The sequence below is a fragment of the Lissotriton helveticus genome, chromosome 5_1 (genome assembly GCF_964261635.1).
Source record: "Lissotriton helveticus chromosome 5_1, aLisHel1.1, whole genome shotgun sequence".
NCBI classification, from domain to species: domain Eukaryota; kingdom Metazoa; phylum Chordata; class Amphibia; order Caudata; family Salamandridae; genus Lissotriton; species Lissotriton helveticus.
Genome location: NC_136065.1, coordinates 78,303,862 through 78,316,323, shown reverse-complemented (window position 1 = coordinate 78,316,323; position 12,462 = coordinate 78,303,862). Strand labels below are relative to the sequence as shown.

The following is a 12,462-nucleotide window of genomic DNA, read 5'->3' as shown; positions in this document are numbered from 1 at the left end:
GACATCTCGTTCTACACAACTGTATACACAAAGAAGGAGTCAAGATGGTAATATTATATATCAATAATAAAATGAATGCCCATGCCGACCCTATGGATCCCCCATAGGATAAATCACAGATAGATCCTATGGATGCCACAGACAAGTTCAGCCAAAGATGAAGGAAGAATCCTAAGAAGTAACAGTGCCTCGAGGTCACAGCGTATAGTGACATGAACTCTCCTCTCTACAGAAATAGTATGCTGCGCTAATCCCATTAAAAGTTCTAGAACAGGGAAGACGGGCTCTACAGCTGCAGGGATTGTGTGTTTATTGATCCAAGGTTCTAGAGCAGCGATGAAGGGGTTTAAGGTATTGCGTGCTAATCCCACCAAGGTTCTAGAGCAGTGATGATGGTGGTTACACTTGCAGGGATTATGTGCCTGTCTCCCTCTGTAGTGAGGGTATGTGGGCAGAGAACTGTGGGCAGAGATCTCTGGGCAGAGATCTCCCAAAGTACTGCAGCTTTTGAGCATTCATCATTGCTGATAACAAAATGTCCATTACCAACTGTGTGCAGCGTAACAACCTGAGGATGAAAGGATAAGTGTGCCTTGCGGGAATCACAGGTGTGTCTTACAGGTCAGACAGATGCCAGCAGTGAGCACTTACCTCACTGAGCCATCTAGTAAACTTGAGGATATATTTTTAGAGGGGTTTGTTCTCTAAAGTTCTAGATCTGTGATGATGGACTTTGCAGTAACAGAGGGTGTGTGCTAATCCTTCCAAGGTAGCAGAGGAATGGCTTATATATTCTTGTCCTCATATCACCATCCAGCTAAGTAAGCTGTGAGCCAAGATGCCTCCTTCCGGAGCGTCCAGCGTACGTGCATGCTGAATATTTCTTATAGTTGTGCCCTTTTGTAGGAAGGAGAACTGCCCACTTCTCAGCAAGATAGAGGTGTAATCATAGGATGTTACGATTTACTTTGCCATATCACAAAGGGACACCATCTTTTCTCTTCTGAGGCCAACTTGCGGTCTAAGTCCAGTCTACTGACATCTCTTACAGATCTTAGCCTTTCTTATAACTTTGGTGGGTTGGGAGTAATCCATTTCTTACAGATTTCATTTCTTGCTAGAAATATCAGAAAAAATATACATGTATTTATAAATATCCAAGTTTAACTCGTCCCAGTAAAGCACAAGTCCATTTCAAATAGGATAAGACAGGGGCTTCTCTTAAGTTTTTCAGCCAATAAATTCTTGAAACACCTGAGTTACATACCCCCGGAAGAAGGCCAATAACGGCAATCCACAAACATGCCATTCGTATATTGTCCCCTTCTGTGTCACTGCACTTCTTATATTTTGATGGTTCCAACATGGTCTTTCTTAGCTAACTTCGCTGGTGACCAATAAGCTCTATGGAGGGTCAACAAATGATTCTTTTTAAGTGGTGCTGGTTTTACCAGAGTGTATGACAGATTTAAAGATACTCGCCATAATTGCTCTGTAGCCAGCTCTGAAAGATCCTTTTCCCAGTGCAGGGATGGAACTCCCATTTTATCATCTGCTGTAGAAATAAATATCCAAAACCACTGGGAAACCTCTTTCTTAGGTTGTTGCTAAGCTCTCACCCACTCGAAAAAATCCTGCACCGAACCACTCACCTCCGACAACTTTAGGGATGACCGACAAAAAAATAGCTGCAGGTAATTAAACTTGGAAAGCGCCCCCCGCCACATCATGTCAGATATCTGTTGTTATGTGATGAGGGCATCATCCTTCCTGAAATCTCCCCAGGTGGAAAAGTTGCCATGCTGGGGAAGATAACTAAGTTCATCTTTAAGCTACTTGTGGTTTCCAGGAGAGCCCTAAATCGAATTGGTGCCGGTTCCGCTTTGTAGTCTATCCCGAGAATATTCCTAAAGAAGACCCACACCCTCTTTGCTGTTCAGAGTACCCTCAACTTAACTTGTTTAAAAACATTGGGTCCCCAAACTTAAACAAAAAACGTATTGAGGCCTAAATGCTTCAACATAACTTCATACAATTGACTCATGTAAGAATGATCTAGCTCTCCAGCCAAGAGCCAGGAATTCTTGAACTGGAAAGCAAAACAGTCTCCTCCAGAGCTTTTTTCATGAGATCCCGGCTCCCCAGGATACAGCTCCCGACTCTCCCTTGCAATTTCTGCAAAAGCGTTTTGGGGAAAGGCAGTGGTTTACTGTTAAACAAGACGATCACCTTAGGAAGAGCCAACTTCTTAATGATGTTCACCCTCCCATAGATACCGAGGGGCAGATTTTCCCACTTTTGAAGGAGATCATCTCTATAATGGTGTTGCTTCAACATAAAAGATCTTTGAAAAACAAGAGACAAGAGGCGTTTGGCAAAACAGGAACCGTTAGTTTGATTAAACATAGCAGCCGGGAGAACAGTTACAGGCACAGGGTCAAATTTTAATCACTCTGTAGCAGTCTTATATAAAGTTCATTATTGGCAGGAAAATTATTCTAGCGACCCTTGTATGGGGAGGAATATACGTTGCTGCCTCTGGAGTCATAAATTCCCGCCCGATTGCTGTGTTCTGGTTGGCTATATGCCCATTACAAAATAATGGGGTAACCCAATAATTGCCAGAAATTCTGGGTACAATGAGGTAATGAACAAGTGGTCCGTGACTGCTTTAGAGAAGAGTAATTTATAGCTTATCATGTGTGTGTTGCTTAATTAAGTCAAACACTGGTAAGACATACCAACAATGAACACAACATACCCTGCTATCTAAGATAGCATTTTTTCAAAACGTACAGTCAATGTAAAACACAAAAGCACCAAAGAATTGTTTAAGTCCAGTATATTTAATTTCATATACTTGAAACAGAACAAAAGGTAATTTAGACAAAAGGAAGGTACAAAGATTGCTCAAGTGACGGGAGACGGATGGGTGTGCTAGTGATGGGTCGGGAAAAGTGAATAGTCACTAGTATTCAGAGTTTATACATTTTTAGAGCTTAGGTAATGGACTGGTAAAGAGACCAGTACAGAAAGGTCTGACCCAAGCAGATTATTTATAACATTTTTTACTGTTTTTATGCAAATGCATAAATGCAACATCAAGCGAAGGGGATGGGATGAGATACAGGCCGTTGATGGGTGGGGTGCGTCGACGTTTCGACTCGGCTTGTGCATAGAGGGTGACTTATACCTCCGCTGTGAGTCTTCTTCATGACGGAAGGAGGGGCAGGGGGCAACCTAGGGGTGAAAGATCAACTGTCGGTTAATTGGCACCTATTACCCAATCCGCGAGAGAATTGAGTGACGTTATAGTACTGACCTAATCCTGGTGCCACACAGGCATCTCAGGTAAACCACTGGAGGTTGAGTAGTTAATGACTGTCAGGGCTTTCTGTGGAAAACCAATACTAAACTTAGTATGCATACAATTCTGCAATGTGGCACAAGGTATGATGTTACTCTGATTCTGCACTCACTCATTAGTAGTGAGCTGAAATCCACTCATGAGGGCCCACCTTGTGAACTCCTCACCGGTATTTAAAACCGTCAATTAATTAGAACATGGTCATCAGACATTTGAATTAATCTGTCAAGACCTGCAAGTTAAGGGGATGGAACTAAGTTAAATAAGGGTTAAAAGCTGCCAAAGTAACGCTTGTAGTTTTGGCAGTGGTTTCAGAAATTTACCTTAAATGAAAAGCTAAGCGTCGCACGCCTCGTAGAATCCCTTCTGCCAAGTTCAGAAGCCAGGATGAACTGGCAGAAGGCTTCCGTTTATATGCCGAAAGCAGTGTGAGCGAGGAAACATGCACGTCACACGTTCAGCCCTCGCACGTCATTCAAGGAGCTCAGAGCTCGTAATCCACGGAGCCCGCAGGTTAAGTTCAAAGGCCCAGGTTGGATGCCAGAGAGTGCAATACTGTAATATCCTTAAAGCCATGCCGGCAATTTTAAAAGGTGCAATTATATACAGTGATAACTCTTAAATGAGAAGGTACTGACAAGAAACTGGGTTCCAATATCAATTGGAGGATAACATGTGCATCCAAGCATGTCTAATCGGAGATATGTGTAGGAATTACATAACACGTATGTGTACTCACTCCCTACAGTGCAGTGAGAGCGATAGGGTGCCATTATATGCAGTGTACTAATACATAATGGGAGTACGCATTGTGGGAGAAAACTAATGTGGTATTCGCAATCGTGGTAATTATTCATGTGAGGATACCTATTTGCGTAGGGAACATAGGAGAAGCTTAAGGGGTTTATATGCAAAAGAAGAAAACATAGAAGTTCAACAAACCGTGGGGATACATATTTATGCATGTATGAAGGTCACATGTGACGGTACGGATCAACAACAATTAGGTGTATATACATGATGCCATAGATGGGAGGTGTATACATATATTACAATTCATATTCACAAGCGGTGTATATACATGGAGTGCATACATATTACTAATCATATTTACAAGCGGTGTATATACATAGAGTGATAAGGAATCTAATGTATTCTGCCTATTTACAAACTATAGAGTCGGTGCTGGGTAGCAATATAGCCTGCCTATATACATCCTACTAGCTATATATGCAGTGTCAGAATATGCAGGTCTAAGGACCAAGGTTCTGGATGGGGGTGTTTAGCCAATACTCAAAGTTGCCGTCTGTCTGGCTATCTCCTCGGATTTGTTCAACCCCCTAAGTGCTGTGTCAAATGTGTAAATCCATTTACACTCACAATAGTTCAGGGTGTTGGAGAAATTCCCACCCCTTGGGTTCCTTTGGACTTTTTCGATCACCCACCCTTTTAGGCTCTCGGCCAAGTGCCCAAAGGTGATAAAGGGTTCTACTAGTGGGGCACTTTGTACCCCACACCATATTCTACTACAGTGTTGAAGGACACGGGTTTTGATTTTCTGCGTTGTTTGCCCGATATATAAAAAGTTACAGGGGCATGAGATGGCATATATGACCCATGAGGAGTTACAATTGGTGTGATCCCTCATTGTGTACGTGTAGAGACTTAAAACGGCCCTTGATGGGGGTGATGTTCCATAGTGGTAACTGGACACTGTTGGGTTTGGGTGGAAGTAAAGATTTCACCAAAAAGTCCCTGATACTTTTCCCTTTTCTAAAGGCATGCAAGGTGGGGTTTGGTATACCCAGATCGTCCGCAACCAGGAGGCAATGTTTGTTAACAGTTTTCCAAATGTCATTGCTCTTGGTGTAATAGGTCGTGACACAAGTTAATCAACCCTGTGTCTGGGAATTATTGTTTTAAGGTTCCAGAAGATACTCCCTGTGGCTAAACCAGGCCCTCTTACGTGCCTACTAGAGGAGCCTGACAGGATAGCCACGATCAGTCAACCAATACTAATTTTAGTATTGGTTTTCCACAGAAAACCCTGACTGAGCCATTAACTACTCAACCTGCCGGAAATCTACCTAACACTCTCCCCGCATCGCCTGGGCTCGATACTGCAGCCTGCCCGCCCCGGTCCGACTCGGCAATTATTGCCGTAGAGCGGAGGGCGGACAGGTAAGAGCCAGGCACACCCACTCCCACTTCCGCTAGAGCGGAGGTCAGCGCTCTAGTCACTACCATTATCTGGGCTATTTAGCCACGCCTCTCCCCTAAGCGCGCAGCGGTTGCGCGCAGGGGGCGCCTTCGAGCGCGCCTAAGAAGCGCCGAAGAAAAGCCCGTCTGCGCCCGTCCGCGACAGGACGGGACGAAGGGACATGGCGTTGCCCCCTAGGTCTGGAAATCTTGGGACTCAGGTCAGTTCTATTATATCGTATTCTAGAGACCAACTCCTTAGTATGACCTCGAAAACCACCACTACTTGTATACGAGAATTCTGGCCTAACGTTGAGGGTCCTTTCTCCTGTGCTAATTGTCGTTTTCAGGCTGTACATATATGTCCAATCAGGGATTTCCCTGCTGACACGGGTGTTTCCACCGTGAATAAACAGTTTGACCAGACATCCTCCCTACTGGGAGTAGCTAACGTACCCAATGTTAAACATGTTGTTCCGAAAGGACCTCCTGGATTTAAGTGTTTGCTATTGAATATACGTTCCTTACCTAAACATTATCAACAATTATGGGATCTCATCAATACAGATATGCCAGACATCTGTTTTCTAACAGAGACATGGTTGAAGCCTCACACTATCCCTACAATAATGCTAGGAATTCCAGCTGAATACAAGATTTTACATCTAGATCGCTTAAATAAAATTGGAGGAGGTGTGGCTGTTATTTATAAAGATAATCTAAAAGTTTCAGTACTAGACCAATGTTGTAATGCCCAGATGGAATTAATGATCTTCAGGCTCTCGCTTTCCCCCAAACTACAGTGGAAAGGAGCGTTAATATATCGGCCCCCTGGCCCATATTCTGATTTTTCCTTAACTCTCATGGAACTTTTAGCCCCGTACCTCAGAGCCAATGAGGATTTTATTCTCCTCGGAGATTTTAATGTTCACATAGATGTTCCAAACAACCCGGACACCATATCTTTGATTGGTGATCTACTTCGTCTAGGACTTAAAATTCAGAATACAGGCCCAACACACTTGGGTGGTCACACACTGGACTTAATTTTTTCTAACTGTCCTAAAATAATATGTTGCCCTCCCATTAATATTAGTTGGTCAGACCATTATATGTTAACATTTAAGTTACTCGGCCCTTATCCACTGATCCAAAAACCTCGTCCTGCTATCTGGAAACGAAAATGGCATAAAATAACTCTTGAAGAATTACAGAAAATATGGAAAGAACCTATTCTTCTTGAAGAGGATAATATTGAACAAGGCCTAGATAAGTTCAATAAAGCACTCCTGGATGCCATTGATGTACTCGCACCACTAGAACTACATAAGCAATGTACTAAAGTTAAAACAGAAACATGGTATACTGAGGAGTTAAGAACTGAGAAACAAAAATGCAGGAGTCTAGAGAAGAAATGGAGGAAAATACGTACTCCTATTAGTAAAACACTCTATTTGGAGGCTCAATCTAAATATCTTAAAAATATAAAGAAAGCCCGGAAGCATAAACCTGACCTACAAATAACAGAGGCAGGAAATTCGACCAGGGAACTTTTTAAAATTGTACAATCTTTTGTTAAGCCTACAGCCTGTGAAAGTCCAGATGACTTTAGTCAAAACCTTTGTGATGAGGTTTCTGTATTTTTTTAACATAAAATTGATTTAATTTATGATAAAATTACTAAGGCATCAAATAATGGGGATTCCACCAACATCCCTAGTTGTGAGTCAACGGAAAGTAGATTAAATAGACTTACTCTGACCACGATCCCAGAGATCAGTCTAACTGAAGTAAATACTCTACTCAACTTAATTAAATCAGGCTCACCTATTGACCTACTACCTGCCAAAATGATAGCTCCCCTGGGTAGTATACTTGCGCCGAGCCTTAAAACACTCATTAATCTCTCTCTTAAGGAAGGAAAGATTCCCAAGGACTGGAAAAGGGCAGTAGTGAACCCAATACGCAAAAACACCGCGTTACCCTGGTCAGAACTTAGTAATTTATGACCCATATCCCTCCTACCCCACCTGAGTAAGATGACTGAGAGACACGTCAATTTTCATCTTTCTAAATTCATCAAAGCAGCGGACGGCCTGGACCCTTCTCAATCTGGGTTCAGGCCAAATCATAGCACCGAGTCAGCCCTCCTCTCTGTGACCAATACCATCCGGATGGCACAGGATAGGGGAGGCTCAATGATTCTGGTGCTATTAGATTTGTCCGCTGCTTTCGACACAGTGTCTCATGACATCTTGATAAGTCGTCTGGAGGGGATAGGAGTGGGTGGAATGGCCCTATCATGGCTCAAAAGTTTTATTTCCAACCGCTATCAAAATGTTCGCCTGGGCTCCCACTATTCCATCTTTAGGGAACTCACAAAGGGGGTTCCACAGGGCTCATGCCTAAGCCCCACATTATTTAATGTGTATGTGGCCCCCCTGGCGAATATTGTCAGGGAATATGGGTTCACACCCATATCCTATGCTGACGACACCCAGCTACTGTTCCCATTCCAAAATATGACCTCTGCAGTTAAGAATTCTTTTGCTGCCGGAATGAGAGCGATAGCTGGATGGATGGCCTCCAATTGCCTACAATGCAATGTGGGTAAGACGGAGGTCATGCTCTTTGGAGATGCCCCACTCCTCTGGTCACCTGAGTGGTGGCCTCCGGAACTGGGTGTAGCTCCGTGTCCAAAGGATAGCGTAAAAAATCTGGGTGTCAAACTTGACGAGTCATTGGTGCTCAAAGACCACGCTATACAGGTCACAGGTACCTGTTTGAGAGTGATCGGCCTACTCAGAAGGGTTTTTCCTTACCTAGCGGATCATCATCGGAAAACACTAGTGCAGACGCTGGTAATTAGCAGATTAGATTACTGCAATGGATTACTGGAGTCTGCTAATGAGGAACAGATAAGGAGGCTTCAGGTTGTTCAAAATACAGCTGCTAGGCTAATCCTTAATGCCCCTGCCAGAACGTCCTCTCGCCCCTTACTAAATAGGCTACATTGGCTCCCCATTCGTTTGAGAGTACAGTTCAAGATATGTTGTACCATCCATAAATGTCTGTATGGAATTGGTCCCAGATATCTGACTGAAATGTTTAAACTCTACCAACCTGGGAGAACCCTAAGATCAGAAAACCAAGCCCTGCTTCAGATCCCGAGGATTAAAAGAGAAAGACAGGGAGGTCGTGCCCTTTCATACAAGGGTCCCGCCCTCTGGAACTCAATACCCACACAACTCAGACTAAATCCTAACCTCCTTGCATTTAGGAAATGCCTGAAGACCTATCTATTCTCTATTCAGTAACCTTGGCATTTTCTTACAGATACATGGCTCTTGGCTCCACCAGCGGATAAAACAAAGCGCGGAGATATCTCCTCAGAGATCGAATTCCTGCGCTATACAAGAACCAAAATAAATAAATAAATAAAACCTCCAGTGGTTTACCTGAGATGCCTGTGTGGCACCAGGATTAGGTCAGTACTATACCGTCACTCAGTTCACTCGCGAATTGGGTAATAGGTGCCAATTAACGCAGAGTTGATCTTTCACCCCTAGGTTGCCCCCCCTTTTGTCCTGAAGAAGTCTCGCAGCGGAGGTATAAGTCACCCTCTATGCACAAGCCGAGTCGAAACGTCGACGCACCCCAACTATCAACGGCCTGAATCTCATCCCATCCCCTTCGCTTGATGTTGCATTTATGCATTTACAAAAAACTGTAAACATTTTTATAAATAATTTGTTTGGGACAGGCCTTTCTGTACTGGTCTCTTTACTAGTCCATTGCCTAAGCATTAGAAATGTATAAATCCTGAATATTAGTGACTATTCACCTTCTCCTACCCATCACGAGTACACCCATTCTTCTCCCATCCTCCAAACAACCTTTGTACCTTCCTTTTGTCTAAATTAACTTTTGATCTGTTTCAAGTATATACAAATAAATATACTGGGCTTAAACAATTCTTTGACGCTTTCGTGTTTTACATTAACTGTACGTTCTGAAAATGCTATCTTAGATAGCAGGGTATGTTGTTATGGTCATTGTTGGTATGTCTTACCAGTGTTTGACTTAATTAAGCAACACACACATGATAAATTATAAATTACTCTTCTCTAAAGCAGACACGGACCACTTGTTCATTACCTGATTGGCTATATGTTCCTAACTAATGGCGCATCTGAATTTGTAGTGTGTTAGGAGCACATTTAACCCCTCCAGCCATGCGTGCATTATTGGGGCCAATCTCCGGCTGTGCGTACTTTATATACACAAGACTCCACCAGAAGCAGATGTAACCTGTTAGTCAGCCCCCCTCTCACTGAGCTGACCACAGCTCATAGACAACCCAATCCGAGGCACTCCGTGGACTCACATGAAGCACACTGGTCTCACTGAGCTATCTGCCATAGAACACCCACATCCTGTCATAAGATGTCAAAGGTACTTTTGGATATCGTCAGAGCTTTGACTGTTGTGTATGAACAGTAACTCACACTGAGCTCTAGTCTGCAGGCGCTGCTCTTAATACTGAATCTTATTTCCAATACGGGTCTTATGTGATGTTCATCCTTTGTTCCTGTAGCCGTCATTGCTCTTTAATACAAAGATGATGTGTGTGTTATTTATTACAGGTGTAATAATGTGAAGATTCAATGCCCAGAGATGGTGGTGAAGAGTTATAAAGGTAAATATCATTGTGACGATTAGCTCTGTATGTTATAGTTCATGAAAATGATGTGGTATGGTATGGTTTTGTGTGGTATGGTATGGAATGTTAAGTTCGTATGGTATGGGATAGGAAGGGATGAGATTCTGTATGGTATGGTATGGTATTGTATGGTTTGGAACGTTATGATTGGATGGGAGGGTGTGGTGTGCTATGGGTTGGTATCATGGTGTAATATGGTATGATGGGATGGTGTGGCACCTACACTGACCTAGCTCATGTACCTACACTGTCGTAGTTCGTGCACTTACCCTGAGCTACCCCATGCACCTACACTGACCTAGCACATACTTCTACTCTGATCTAACGTCTGCACCTATAGTGACGTAGTGTATGAACCTACACTGGCCTAGCGCATGCACCTACACTAGCCTAGCACATATTTCTACACTGATGTAGTGCATCCATCTACAATGCAGTGTAGTATATGACTGCCACTCTATACATTGGAGTAGATCTGTCATTCTGTACCATCAAATGCAGTGTACTGACTAGTACTGTATACCTTCTAGTAGCTCTCTTGCTCTGTATCATCTAATATAGAGTACTAACTAGTACAGTATGTCTTGGATCAATTCTGTTTTCTGTACAATCTAATGCAGTGTACTGGCTATTACATTATAGCTTGGAGTAGCTCTGTAGCTCTGTACCATCTAATGCAGTGCACTGACTAGTACTGTACTCCTTGGAGTGGCTCTCTCACTCTTTAACGTCTAATGCAGTGTACTGAGTTGTACTGTATACCTTGGAGTAGTTTGCCACCTAATGCGGATTACTGGCTTCTACTATATGCCTTTAGAGTAGATCTGTGACTCTTCACCCTCTAATGCAGTGTTCTGACTAGTACAGTATACCTACTAATAGCTATCTTACTCTGTGCCATCCAATGCAGTGTACTGACTAGTACTGTATACCTTCTAATAACTCTGTACCATGTAATGCAGTGTACTGACTAGTACTGTATACCTTCTAATAACTCTCTCACTCTGTACCATGTAACGCAGTGTACTGACTAGTACTGTATACCTTCTAATAACTCTCTTACTCTGTACCATCTAACGCAGTGTACTGACTAGTACTGTATACCTCTAGTAGCTTTCCTTCCCTGCAGCATCCATTGCGGTGTACTGATTACTACTGTATACCTTTGAAGTATTTGAAGTAGCTTTGTCACTCTGGGACTTCTAATAGAGTGTACTGACTAGTACAGATCACCTTCTAGCACCTCTAAGATGCACCCCAGTTGCAGAACATTTGCCCCAAGATTTCTCATCCTTTTCTACCTGAAGGACAGCTGTTGAAGCCTGGTTTATTTTTGAGAAGCAGCTTCACCTCTTGTAAGCCGTTTCTCTCCTCCTAGTTCTTGCTTCTGCTCTAACTTTGCTGCTTTAAGACTCTTATTTTCCAGTAGTGGGGAAACTTCCAGTAGTAAGGTTGGATCTAATTGTAATAAGGGTTTGCTTATCATGTCACTATTTATTCGACTGGTGTCCTTTTTGATCACTGAGAGTATCTGCCACTTGAATTCGGTCCAGCTCCTCTCCCAGCGTGTTAACTGATTCTGTTCTGTTAGCGGTTATTTTTTAGTTCTCGCCTAGGCAGTGCGCATGCGCTGCCCTAGAAGGGTCTTTAGCCATCGGTCTTCACTTTTCAAGAGCTGCACTCGTGCTTGTGGCGTCATCCACCTTGCGGGATTGAGCAGCGGCGTGCCACCAGTACAAGTGCAGTGCTTGAAAAGTGAAGACCTCGCGAGCACTCACGCACCACTCCCGGGCTTGTTCTGTTAGTTGCTCTTTCTATAAGCAGAGAGAAGTGTGTATATAGATTTGCCACAAGGCAGCGTGAGCAAGCGGAGAGCAGCTTGGAAACATGAGGCGGCATACCAGATCACCTCCAGCCTCTGACGGCGTGTTGCTGGGCAACCGAGTACACCGCCTGCATTCCCAGGTGAAACATTTGCACCCTTGCTTGTGTTGTGTGTGAGCATCCGAAGAGTAGCTGTGCCGTCCCACAGCACCTTGACCAAGTATACAATGACGTTGTACTACTTTGGCAGAGTTTGGGACTATTTTGGAATTTATTTAAGAGCGCTTTTCACAAGCGCAACTGTTTATCGTAAAGTCACTTTTCACAACCACTACTGTGCGCCCGCCCA

At 43.4% G+C, this 12,462-nt stretch overlaps 1 protein-coding gene across 1 annotated transcript in view; it reads left to right on the top strand.

Moving 5' to 3' along the window:
- LOC144752392 (zinc finger protein RFP-like) overlaps positions 1–12,462 on the top strand; it is a 50,425-nt gene that overhangs the window by 30,922 nt on the left and 7,041 nt on the right. Inside the window, exons 3-5 of the mRNA XM_078640326.1 lie at positions 3,848–3,899; positions 6,952–6,994; positions 10,213–10,265. Coding sequence (XP_078496452.1) covers positions 3,848–3,899; positions 6,952–6,994; positions 10,213–10,265 — 148 coding nt within the window. The remainder of the gene's footprint in view (positions 1–3,847; positions 3,900–6,951; positions 6,995–10,212; positions 10,266–12,462) is intronic.